Genomic DNA, 13,309 nt, shown 5'->3' on the forward strand with positions numbered 1-13,309 from the left:
AAACTGAAAGACAGGTCAAAGAAAAATTAAACTGGCTGATCTCCTGAGGAGTGTATTTTAGTTTGTGAATCTGTTTGCCCAGACTAGACGCGCTTGTGCCCTGAGGTCCCAGACTGGTTCACGTCGTTTGAGGGAAGAGCCGGGGACGGTAGGTCTGGGTGGCGTTCAGGGAACGAGGAAGTACAGGCGACTTGTGTCCAGTGACTCAGCGTTTTTACCAGTGGTAGAAACAGAATATCATCTGTCAGTCCTTGGAAAGGAAGCGTTTGCTTTACAAAAGCCGTGAAAAGCTGACATTAATCTTACGGGTGGTAATGAAGGTATGTTTTTCACATGGTTAGAAAAATAAATGAGTCTAAAAGAGGAAGCTTTTTGTGATCTGGGGCGCGCTTGCGCAGGCGCGCGCGTGTGTGTCTAATTGCGGCTGTCCTCTGTCCGTTTGGTTCAATTATTTGGTACAGGCTGCCATGACTTATAAGATCCTTCTCGAGTGGTTCCACTGTTCCCTCTCTCATTTCGTCTTTGCCAGTGGTCCCTCAGGATCTATGCTTCACTTGGCTGGGTTCTGCAGCCCCATTGAAGCTTACTTGCCACATTGGCTTGGGGCTTCCTGTTTATTCCTCTGTCGCCCCTGTAGACAAGGGCTCCTCCGGGGCAGAGACAAGGGAAGATTCCCCGTGTGTATCCCTGGTGTCACCCACAGTGGCTGGCTGTCTCACAGAAAGGATTCGATTCATGCCTTTAGAATGAATGAATGAATGATTACATGAACATATGAATGCATTGCTTTTCCTCCCCAAGAGCATGGAAATACATAGATATTGATCGGACACTGGGGCAAGTGGTACAGCAGGACGTGAAGGACATGCCACAGGACACATGCCACAGGACATGCAGGGGAAATCCAAGCGACTTACCGCTGCAAGAGTTGACGAAGAGTTGGGGAAGGCGTCGCGGTGTCTGTGACCCGACCTGGATCCTGGAGGATAGGCAGGAGGTTTGCAGGTATAAAGGAGACAGTAGGAGGAATGGCATTTACAGAATCATTGAGCGGTGACAAGAATCAAGCATGGCTGCTCCGTGAGAAAGACAGTGGCCAGATGTGGTTGATGAGGTGGGTCGGGGCCCCTTTGGAAATGTTCTCTGTAACACGCTAAGGAGTTCGGATGGTGGGCGAAATGAGAGGCCCTTGGAATCTTGTAAATGAGATAATGGCTTGGAAAATTGCTCTTGGAAACAAGGATGATGCTCTAACCCCGGCTGGAGACCCCCCTGGCCTCAATCCCTCCTCCCATGCTTAGCCATAGAATGACGCTGCCCCTGTGCTGTTGCTGGTTCAGAAGTATTCTGGAGAATGGAGGTGAATGGATTCCAACATGATCATTGTAACCGATTTGAAGGGACGGTTTAAATCCTGAGGTTTTAGTAGCTTTGATTAGGTAAGCTGCTGACCCCGTAAATGTGTTCATCCTTCTAATTGTATCTCTCCAGGGACAACTTTTGTTAAGTTGATGGTTTTTTTTCTGACCAGTGACATTCAAGTTATGTTTTACTGTCACTTTAATATCAGGTAATATATTGCAAAGAAAAAGGCATTAAAAAGCTGTTATGGATTGTCAAAATATTGTAGGAAAAAATACAAAGGAACTTAAATTCACATTTAGCATAATTGGGTTGTGATTGTCTAACTGTAGATTGCCTCATGCTGGAATATTTAATGTTATGCAAATTACATGTAAGAATTCCCTGCCAAAGATCTGGTGAACCAAGGAACCTTGAGAAGAGTTGACATTAAACCACACCAGATACTTTTACAGACCTCTTCAGCCTCTATCTGGCAGAATGCAGTGGTTTTAAATCTAGTGGTGGAGTTTTTATTGTGACTTTGGATAATGTAGCTCTATTTTGGGTGTTTAATGAGCAGTTAGTGGAAAATATTTAGTAACTACATATAAAAGAAAGCAATTTCCTTTTGGGGGAATTGAATCTTTGTATGACTGCTTAGTCATCTCATCTTTTAAAAAATCTGCCTTTTGGGTTTCTTGGTGGTCAGCAATGGTAATCACTCATTAGTATCCAACTTCTTACAAAGCAGTCTCTTATCTTGCCTTATCTTCACAACTACCTTATCACCCTCTTTTTTTTTTTTAGGTGATACGTCACATATCATTAGAGATATTTGTTTAAATACGTTTTGTTTTAAACATCAGAATAAAACAGACTTAAACCTCATAGAGAATATAGAGGGTTTTAAGAATGGGAATTGGCTAACTAGGTCATAAATATTATGTAGTTTCTCTGCTAGTGAGATGTTCAGGTATGACTTAGCCTACCTAGTCGTTGGCCAGTAGAAAGTAGATCTTTCAAGAACTTTAGTAGCAGAAAAAAATTTTAAATTATGATATATTTATTATACTTACCTTGTATTTATATGGCAGAACCCCAGGAGGTCATGACAGGTAAAGTTGACGTATCTCCAAACATTTGGCATTAAATTAAAAAAAAAAAATTCATTAGGCCTCCAATCAGTATACAGGGTTTTATATATAGTATGTCGGCCTTATTTTGATGAGGAGGTATGTAAAGAAATGGTTCATGATTCTGGAGGCCAGAATTTGATTTCTTCTTATTTATTTATTTATTTTTAAAGATTTTATTTATTTATTTATTTGACAGAGAAAGAGAGTGATCACAAGGAGGCAGAGAGGCAGGCAGAAGGTGGGGGGAAGCAGGCTCCCTGCTGAGCAGAGAGCCCAATGCGGGGCTAGATCCCAGGACCCTGAGATCATGACCTGAGCAGAAGGCAGAGGCCTTAAACCACTGAGCCACCCAGGTGCCCCCAGAATTTGATTTTTTTTAAAAAAACTTTATTTAATGAAAAATTTAACCATGTACAGAGAGAATAGTATAATGAAACTGATGTAGCCATTACTCAGCTTTATGTGGGATCAACACATAGCCAGTCTTGTTTCATCCATACCACCTAAGTCCCTTTAGATTATTTTGAAGCAGATGTAGACATAATATATCATTTCATCTGTCAAATTTCTATATGTATCACTGAAAGATAAGAATTCTTAAAATATAAAGATGTAGTGTAATACATGGCCATTGCTAAAAAAGTAATACTTAACACCAGATATTTGGTCTATATTCACATTTCTCCAATTTTTTATGTTTCTTTTTATTTGAATCGAGTTTTAAATGAAAATCCATCCATTATGCCTGTTATTTATTTATTTATTTATCTGAACTATAGCTTCCCATCCATCATTTTTCCTTCTAGAATTTTTTTTTTTTTTTTTTCTAAGGAAATAGGGTCAGATGTTGTAGAGAATTCCCAACACTCAAGGTTTTGCAGACCACCTCCTTGTGATGTAATTTTAGAAAACCCAACTTTTTTTAGTTTAATTCACACAAAACAAACCACATATTTCAGGTGTCCAGTTTGGCAAATTTTGTCTGGACCTGTGAAGCCATTACCAAAATTAAGATAACAAACACATGCATTGTGTCACCGTCCAACAATTATCATTTCTCTGATACCAATTGGCTGTCCTGCAGTTTGATTCAGTTCTTGATGTGAACCACCTAGAGTTGGCACAGACTCCCAGGTTAAGGAATCAGTCCCACAAGACTGCCCCACTTCAGATACCAGCTGCAAATGGGGTCCTACCTGCATTACTGTCTGTCTGGCTGCAAATTTGAGGGTTCCTGTGACCTGTCTTATGTTTGATAGTTCTGGAACGACTCCCAGAACACAGGAAGGTGCATACTTATGGTTCATTTTATTGTAAGGATATAAATCAGGAACTTCAAAGGGTCTGTTACATAGGGCAAGATCTTGGGAAGGGGTGGAGTGGAAGGCTTCCCAGGAGTACCTCTGTCCCAGCACATCTATGGGTTCACCAGCCTGGAAGCTCTCTAGACCTCATCATTCTAGAACTTTTATCCAAATTTCATTATGTAGGCATGATTCATTAAATCATGGTCATTGGTAGTTGAACTCAATCTCTAGTCTCTCAGGTGTCAAGTGGTAGGGAGAACATTTCCAAACCTCTAATCACATGGTTGGTTCCTCTGGCAACTAGCTCCATCCTGAAGCTGTCTACAGGCCTACCAAGAGTTACCTCCATTAGCATTAACTCAGGGAGGGTTGAAAAGGGCTTATTATGAATAAGATACTTCTATCATTAAGAAATTCCAAGGGTTTTAGGAGTTCTTTGCCAAGAACTGAGACAGAGACCAAATATATATGTGTGTATGTGTATTATTTTACCATATACATCATCCCCTCAGTATTTGCTTCTGCCTCTTCATAATCAAACACTGTGTTCTCTCTGTCTCTGTCTGTCTTTCTCTTTTGATCTGGCTTCTCTTACTCAAAATCATTATTTTGAGTACCATTAGGCAGATTGGATGGCATGGACAAATTACTTAAAAGACACAAGTTATCTAAGCTAATACAAGAAGAAACAGAAAATGTAAGTAGTCCTACATCTGTGAAAGAAGTAGAATGTATAATTTCAAACCTTCCCACAAAGAAAATTCTACTCACATGGTTTCACTGATGAGTTCTATCAAACATTTCAGGAATAATTAACACTGACAGTCACCAACTCTTTTAGCAAATGAAGGAGAAAGGAATTATCCCCATCTCCTTTTATGAATCATATCCTGATATCAAAAGCAGAGAAAGTGATTGCAAGAAAAGGGTAAGACTTCTATACTAAGAGCTACAATGTAGCAATGAGAGAAATTAAAGAAGACCTAAGTAAATGGAGAAGTATGTCATATTTGTAGATTGTACACTTCATATTATTAAGAGGTTAATTCCCCCTAAACTGATTTATATATTCAGCACAGTCCAAATCAGAGCCCTGTCAGGCTTTTTCTGGGAAGAAATTTCTGGGGAAAAAACCTAAATGGGAATGCAGAGAACCTAGGTTAGCCAAAAAATGAACAAACAAACCAAAACCCCCACAAAAGCAATAAAACAAAGTTGGATTACTGGATTTCAAGACAACTCTAAACCTCTAGCAATCAAGACAATGTAGTGTTGATGGAAGGGTAGACATACAGATCAATGAAACAGGATATCCGAGAGACAGACCTACCCAGATTTAGTGTTGAATCAACAAAGGTGCCAGGATAATTCAGTGGAGAAAGGATACTTTCCCCCACCCCCCAACAAAGAATGCTGGAATAACTAGTTATTATAAGGGGAAAAAAGAACCTTGAGCTTTTACTTTGCATCATACGCAAAAAGTAACCTGAAATGAATTTTAGGCCTAACCATTAAAGCTAGAACTTTAAAATTTCTAAAGGAAAATGTTAGGTTAAAAATCTTTTTGACCTTGGGATGTGAAAGATTTCTTAATGTGGTGCACCAAAGAAATAATAAATTGGATCTCCTTGACTAGACACTTGTGCTCTTGGAAGGACTTCATGAAGGCAATGAAGGCAGGGTGTGGACTGGGAGGAAACATTATGATCACATAAATCTGACACTGGACTTGTTTCCAGGACATAGAAAATTTACAATTGAGTCATAAGACAGACAACTCAATTAAAAGGTAGGTAAAAGATTTCACTGCACACCTTACAGGAGAAGATGTAAGCACTCCAGTAATCCAATAATGTCCAAACGTACTCAACATAATCATTCATTAGGGAGAAGGAAATTAAAATAAGCTACTGCTACACTACCTAACAGAGTGGCTAAAAGAAGAAAAGACTGACAACCAAAGTGTTGACAAGGGATTTGGGGCAACTGGGATTTCACACATTGTTGGTGGGAATGTAACATCACACAGTTTGGAATATAATTCAGCTGTTTTTTATAATGTTAAATATAATTAACCACATGACCAACAATTTCACTCCTAGATATTTACCCATGAGAAATGAAAACATGCGCCCATAAAAAGACTTAGGCACAAATATTTAAGGAGGCTTTATTCATAATAGCCCCAATCTGGAAACGACCCAAATGTCTATCAGCAGAGGAACGGGCAAACAAATGGTGGAATATTCATACGATGCCATACTACTTGGCAATAAGAGGGAACTAAATTCTTATGTGCACAGCAGTATGGAGGAAACTTGCTTATGTCAAGTGAAGAAGCCAGACACACAAGACAACATATTGTATGATGTTATTTATCTAAAATTCTAGTACTGAAGTAAGTAATCTGCATTAACAGAAAGGAGATCAGTAATTGCCTGGATCCTAGAATTTGGGGAGACTGATTGCAAAGGGGCATCTTTTGGGGTGATAGGAATATTCTGTATCTTGGGCACCTGGGGGGCTCAGTCAGTTAAGTGTCTGACTCCGGCTGAGGTCACGATCCCAGGATCCTGGGATGGAGCCCTTCGTGGGGCTCCTGGCTCAGCAGGGAGTCTGCTTCTCCATCTCCCTCTGCCTCTGCCCCTCCTCCCTGCTCATGCTCTTTCTCTCTCTCAAATAAATAAGTAAAATCTTTAAAAGGTATTTTATATCTTGATTAAGATGGTAGGTATATGTGAAAAACTATTGATGCATATAAATATGCATTTAATTATATAGATTATACCGCAAATAGTTTGTTTTAATAAGTTTTTAAAGGGGGGGGTGCTGCTGCCAATTTTTTCCCCAGCAGTGGATGATAGAGACGCAGGTTCTACTTTTTCCATTTGAATATTCACTTTTGGTTCACTTGTTGAATAATCCCTGGTTTCTCCATTTTTCTGCCTTCTCTGCCTTGTATCTTGAAGTTCCGTATTTATATGCTCTCTATTCCATTTCATTGTTTAATTTATCCTGTCTTCATTTTAGCTTCAGAGTAAGCCCTGTTCTCGATATTCTTTCTTTGTACACGTTTTTGCTATTCTGGATCCCGTGGTGTTCTGCATACAGTTTATAAAGACATAATCATTTCTTTGTTCTATGAAGAACTCTCTGCAATAGTGATGGGAGTTGGGGTTGAAATGATTTTATAGATAACTTTGGGTAGATGTTGGATTTTTGCAGTATTCCATCTTTCTGTTCATAACTGTGGCGTACTTTTCCATCTATTAGGATTTTCTGTTATGTCTCTCAGCACATTTTGTAATTTTCCCTACAAAGTTCTTGCACATATTTTGAAGGATTTATTTCAAGGCATTTGGTGTTTCTTATTTTATCTTAAGTGAAATCTTCTAATTATGTTTTCTCGCTGTTTATTGTTGATGTATAGAAGTGTGGTTTTTTTAAAAAATCTCAGTCATGTATCCAGGGAACATTTGCTTTTGTTTTAGAAAGAAGCTCATTAATTGATTAGCAGAATGTGTCACGTGTGCACATGCTTGTGTGTATTTTGACAAATGGTGGTATTGAGGGCGAGCTTTCCACAGTCAGTCCTTAAGTTATTTTTGGTCAAGAGTCCACATGTCAGGTCGGCCCTGAGTCCCGGGAGAGGACCCCAGCTGGAGCCATGATGCTCCCCATGCCATCAGCACTCCGTGCGGTCGTGGATGTCAGTATGAGGGCTCTCTGGTCAACCAGCAGCCTTGAGTTCAGACAGCCACCTGTTGTCCACGCTGGGGATGGTTTCTCATGATACAAGCTGTCACCGCTAAAAACGTATGCCTCTTCTCTTTCAGTATCCGGAGTGTGATGCAGAAGTATCTTCAGGAGAGAAATGAAATCACCTTTGACAAGATTTTTAATCAGAAGATTGGTAAGTGCCACTTTCTCACTTGGCATACCGTGAGCTCAGTGGTGGTTTTGGGTGGCATTCCCGTTGTGTATAAATGCATAGTGCTTTGGGTGGTTTGTAGCTCAGCTGGGGAGGAAGGAGGTTTTGTGTAATAATAAGATACTGAGTGGTTCCTTACATCCCTGGTAATGTCTTGTGCATAAGTTATTGGGAAACGCATTAGTTTGATTTGAGGTTTTAAGGCAGTTGGGAGGTTGCCAAAATCAAAGGATTGGATAGTTGGTAACCAGAAAGAAACACTCTGTACTCGGACTCAAGTCTGAGGTCCCCAGCCTCCCTCACTGCTCTTGTACTTACGATGATCACAAGGAATTGGCATGGGTCTTCAATAACATACTGCAACCCTGTGGCTGGCCATCTCCTTCCAAAGCATGGGGCTGGCTTACATGATCTTATTACTTTTCATGGGCTACTTTATAGTCTTTGCATGCTGCCCAGTCATTGTCAGCTCCATGTCAGTCACTCTTATCCCCGTGGCTCCCTTCCATCTTACTTAGTGGGTCACTAGGACTCCCCTGTTGTGTGCCTAGAGGTCAAGGAGCCATCTCTCTCTGGCTGGTACCCAGCTCTGCCCAGTGCTGGTCCTGGCCCATGCAGATGTGTCGATATACCTAGAGGCCTGCTCTCTGATGATCAGCAGTTAGTGCCTGGAGAAATTAGGACTGAGCAGGGATTGCTTGAGTGTGGGGTTTCAAGGCCTTCAAAGCAATAGATTATCGTGTTCTCGCCTGCCTTCCACAGAACTGCAAGTGTGTTCAGAGGTGACTGTCCACTGGGTTATGTAAGAGCTGGAACCTACCTATTTTTCTTTTTCTTATGCCCCCAAATCAGTTCCTGCTGTCCAGGAATTTCCTGAACAAGATTTTGTTCTCAGTAGGATAGGATTTATCGTTTGGCCTGCCAGCTGGCTGCATTGTTGATCTGCCCATAGTAATGTGATAAACAGATAATTCTAGGATTTTACATGAAATCACCTTAGCTGAATATAACAGAATGGGAAGCTTTTTTTTCCCTTCCTTTGCTCCTTACTTGCCTCCCACAATTATTCAGAGAAGGTTTGCCGAGGAACTGTGTCATGGTTTTTAAATTATTTTAACCCTAGAGGATGTGACTTTATTAAAAATTCAAGAAACTGTGGTTGTACTAAAGTTTCCTGGAACTCAGATCCCCACTGAGACTGAATATCCTTTGCAGTGAGTCTGGGTGGCCCCGCCATTTACAGGTTAGGACACAGAGACTCAGGTTGGTGAAGTGACTTGTTCTCATTTGTCCTCCTCCTTCTCTGGTCATTCTGTAAAGGCTCTTGGGAGGGAAACAACGAATCTAAAATGTACAGTAGAGAGGGTCACCCCGTAAAGAACCAGATAGATTTTTTTTTTTTTTTTTTTTTAGAAAGAGTCATGATGCTCTTTTGTGTTCAAGTAAAGTAGAAGCCGATGCAGAAGGTCTTGGATTTTGGTAAACTTTTTGTCTAGTTTACAAATTAGCCATCTACTAAGGCAATACAGCTTCTGTGGTAACCCCCTTAGTCTAGTGGTCAATAGTTGGGTGCTGGGTTCCAGACAAGCAGATGGAGAGTAGCCCAGTCATCAGGATTTGGTATGGGAACAGAGTGGTGGAAAGAGTTTGACCTTCATCTCATGTTTTATTGCTGCTTCTCACTGTGTTCATGGTGTTTGGTTAACTGCCATCTGTATAAAGGCTCCCCTTTGCTTCTGCTTTTGTGCTAAAGAACAGAAAATAAAACTCTCCCCATAATAAGAGAGAAATGCCTTATCTTTGGGAGGGAAAGGAAAAAAGGAATGACTTATTCTTTAGTTGAATTTAAAATAGCAATCTGCAGCTTTACTGTTTTACACAGCATAAAACACCCTCCTGTCACGAATACGGTTCGGTACTTTTTAGTGTGTTCACAGCCTTGTGCAAACCCACACCACAGCCTCATCTTAGGACATTTTCAGCACCCCCCAAAAAGAGGCTCCATACCCATTAGCACTCTACCCCCTCCACCCCTAGATACCACCAGTCTAATTTCTGCCTCTATAGATTTGCCCATGGTGGGCATTCCTTCTAGATGGAACCAGATGATAAGTGGCCATTGCGTGCGGCTCCTCACAAATCATTTTCAAGGTCATCCATGTTACAGCGTGTGCCAAGAGCTCATTCCTATCTATGCTCGGCAGTCTTCCACTATATGGCTGTACCATGTCTTATGTATCCTTGTGATTGTCAACAGATGTCTGGATTATTTCCACTTTTTGGCTATTATAAATAATGCTGGCATGGGAGGAAGGCGGGTCTTGACCAGTAATTGGAGCAGGTGGTTCCCCATTACTAAGGCATACTGCCGGATTGTGGCAAACCTGCTATCCCCTGAGCTCTCAGGCCAGTCTGTAAGATGTCCTGAGGATTCTTTCTCCCGTTGTGTTTTCTGATCCTCACACCTTTCCTGTCTGCCATCCCCCCAACACACATGCAGGCCCCCAAGCATGTCTTTCCCATTGTTTTGATCCGAATCTTACAGGTAGCTGGCCCCAGGAGACCTTGACCCAAGTGCCTTACTGGCGTGAGGGCGGCCTTGCACCCTAGGCCCAGCTACACAGGCTCTGTCCCAAGGGCGGCTTCATGGGACACTGGTGGCCTGTGAATTCTGTCGCCATTAAACAGTTTTAAAGAATTTTAAAAGGTGATTAGATGAATAAATAATTTCTTCCTCTTCCCTTCCTTCCCCTTTGTGAGCATGGAGCCAGTCAGGGGAAGCTGAGTCTGAACTTGGAAGGTCACAGGAAAGAACAGTAGCTGCCTGGGGGACGGGAGGGGAGAGAAGAGTACGTGGTCACCTGGCCAAACACAGATGTGCAGCTACGTCCGGCATGGCTGCCCAGTCAGTGTCTGTCTGGCCTCTCCTCCTGCTCTCCGGCTTTCTCCTTTTGGCTGGTGTTGGGGTGGGGGCAGAAGGGAAGGGGGCCAGCTCTGTAGGTCCTCCATCTTCCCATTTCAGCACCCCCTATCTCCTTTGCCTTTGTCTTTCCATCAGCCCCTTTCCATGACTGTCTCCATGTGTCACCGCCTTCTTGCTTTTCTGTGGTTCTGTTGTTTCCCTTTCCCCCTGTATCCCCTGGCTATCAGCTCCTTTTCTGCCTTCCAGCACCTTCCACCCTCCCTGGTGCTGATGGTGAGCACATGGTTTTGGGGGATTGCCTGCAAGCATGTGCGAAAATGCTTTGTGAAACGGAAAAGGTAGAAATCTCTCCTTCACTGGCCTCTGAGGCTTTGTTGAGATGAAGGTTGACTGGCTGACCTGTTGGCTCCACCCCAAACCAGGTGGGATGTCATTAGTCTCCTTACCTATAAAAGTGGGGGTCAGAATAGTACCTACTGCATAAGGCAGTTGTGAGAAATGTCTGTGACACCCTTAAGACGGCGGTTGGTTCTCAACAGATGCTCCATGAATGAAGGCTCTGAAATGGAATTGTATATATTATAAAAATATTGAGTCATGCCCCAAAGTGGACTAATTGTTCCCCATATGTATACATCACCCACGTTCATTCTTTTGCAACATTCTGCTCTCCCAGCCTCGTCCATCCCCTCTCTGTGTGCGCCAAAATATTTTAAAGCAATTAGCAAGCCCCTTATAGGGTTTCAACCCTATAGGCATCTCTAAAAATGACAGGTGTTGGGGTGCCTGGGTGGCTCAGTGGGTTAAAGCCTCTGCCTTCAGCTCAGGTCATGATCTCAGGGTACTGGGATCGAGCCCCGCATCGGGCTGTCTGCTCCGCGGGGAGCCTGCTTCCCTCCTCTCTTTCTCTGCCTGCCTCTCTGCCTACTTGTGATCTCTGTCTGTCAAATAAATAAATAAAAATCTTTAAAAAAAAAATAAAAATGACAGGTGTTTTCTTATACAACCTTCATCTCTACCCCAACCAATGAAGATGAGGATTCTTAGTTTAATATCTAATGATGATGCTTATTGTAATTCTGAGTCTATAGTCAGATTTTTTCTGATTAACTTAAAAATGTCCATTTACTTTTGGTTGGTTTGAATCAGGATCCAAATATTGTTCTTATATTGTAGTTGGCAGTAATGTGTCTTTTAACCAAGAACAGGTGACCCTGCCCTTCACCTCCCCTCTCCCCACGCAGGTAATTGACTTCTTGAAGAAACTGTGTCAGTTGTATTGCAGAACGTTCCACGTTCTGGATTTTTCTGTTCGCTTCCTCCTGAGATCATTTAAATTGCACTTCTATTTTCTGTATTTCCTGTAAGCTGAAAGCTAGCTCTAACAGCTTATTAGATTGGTTCGACTGTTCTGGCAAGAGTGCTTCACAGGTGGTGCTATGTACTTCGAGGCCGGAGGCACGTGACACGTGACACGTAGGTGTTGCTTGGTAGTCCTGGCTCTAGAGTGGGTTCAGGTATGGTCAGCTCTGCAGTTCCCCAACAAGCTGTCATCTGCCGTTGGTTTCATTTTCCTGGATGCTAGCTGTCTAAATCGCTTATTTTTTTAGGGAGTTGCCAAATGGGGGTTTTCTAATTATGCCATTCCCTCCATCTTTATTACTTCTGCTCATCAACTGAGGCTATTTGGTTGCCTTTAAATATAGCTCATGTAGGAGGATGTCTGGGTGGCTCAGTCCGTTAAGCGTCCAACTCTTGATTTCGGCTCAGGTCATAATCTCAGGGTTGTGGGATCAAGCCCTGCATCAGGCTGTGTGCTCAGCATGGAGTCTGCTTGTCCCTCCCCCTCTGCTCCTGCCCTTCAAATGCATGCTCTCTCTCTCTCTCTTTTTAAAATAAATGAAATCTTTAAAAAAAAGTATGGTTTATGTTGGAAAGGTAGATGTGCTTGGCTGAATCTGAAGGCAGCTCCTGTGAATTTGGCCTCCCAGCATGACTCCCATAAGCAACCCAGTGAAGGAGATTTTGTAGAGGAAATCAAGGCTGTGTTCGGGGTGGGCTTTATCACTCACACCAGCCCTTTAAAATGCAGAGCATTTCCTCAGGCTGGGAGCCATTAGACATGGCGTTCCCAACTTTGCAGGTGCGGGGGAGGTGGGGTGGGCATTGAGGGAGAAGGTTGTGGTTGTTCTCTGGGTGCTGAGCAAGGAAACCAGGACCGCAGTCCTACAACCGTAGGAATTGAATTCTGCCCACAGTCTGCATGAGGTTGAAGGCAGATCCCCCCAGGCCCCTAGGTAAGTCCTGGCCTGCCAACACTTCAGCCTTGTGAGCCCCTGAGCAGGAAAGCCAATGGGGCCCACCAGGACTTCTGAGCTCCAGAACTGTGAGCTCAGAAATGGGTGGTGTTTTTAAGTCACTGAGTTTGTGGTGATTCATTACACAGCGAGAAAAAACTGATACAGCAGGATAAATGCTTAATTCTTTGTTTTTAATTGCCAGTTTTCAGAGTAAAAAATAAGTGACAGGCTGCTTTATCTTCCTTCTCCTCCTTATCCAGAAATTGTATGTCGTAATGGACATCAATTACCCTGGTCCCTAATTTGCTGTCAGTAAAACTTCTGCATTTAGGTATTAACACAGTGTTCTTGGTTCAGCTTGTCCAAAG

General features: G+C 42.4%; 1 protein-coding gene across 2 annotated transcripts in view; it reads left to right on the forward strand.

Moving 5' to 3' along the window:
• Positions 1-13,309, forward strand: part of GRK3 (G protein-coupled receptor kinase 3) — a 117,802-nt gene that overhangs the window by 16,019 nt on the left and 88,474 nt on the right. For both annotated transcript variants that reach the window (XM_032883263.1, XM_032883264.1), the window contains one exon: positions 7,624-7,700. In XM_032883263.1, coding sequence (XP_032739154.1) covers positions 7,624-7,700 — 77 coding nt within the window. The remainder of the gene's footprint in view (positions 1-7,623; positions 7,701-13,309) is intronic.

Source organism: Lontra canadensis, unplaced genomic scaffold, assembly GCF_010015895.1.
Source record: "Lontra canadensis isolate GAN:19392208 unplaced genomic scaffold, GSC_riverotter_1.0 scaffold87, whole genome shotgun sequence".
Taxonomy (NCBI): domain Eukaryota; kingdom Metazoa; phylum Chordata; class Mammalia; order Carnivora; family Mustelidae; genus Lontra; species Lontra canadensis.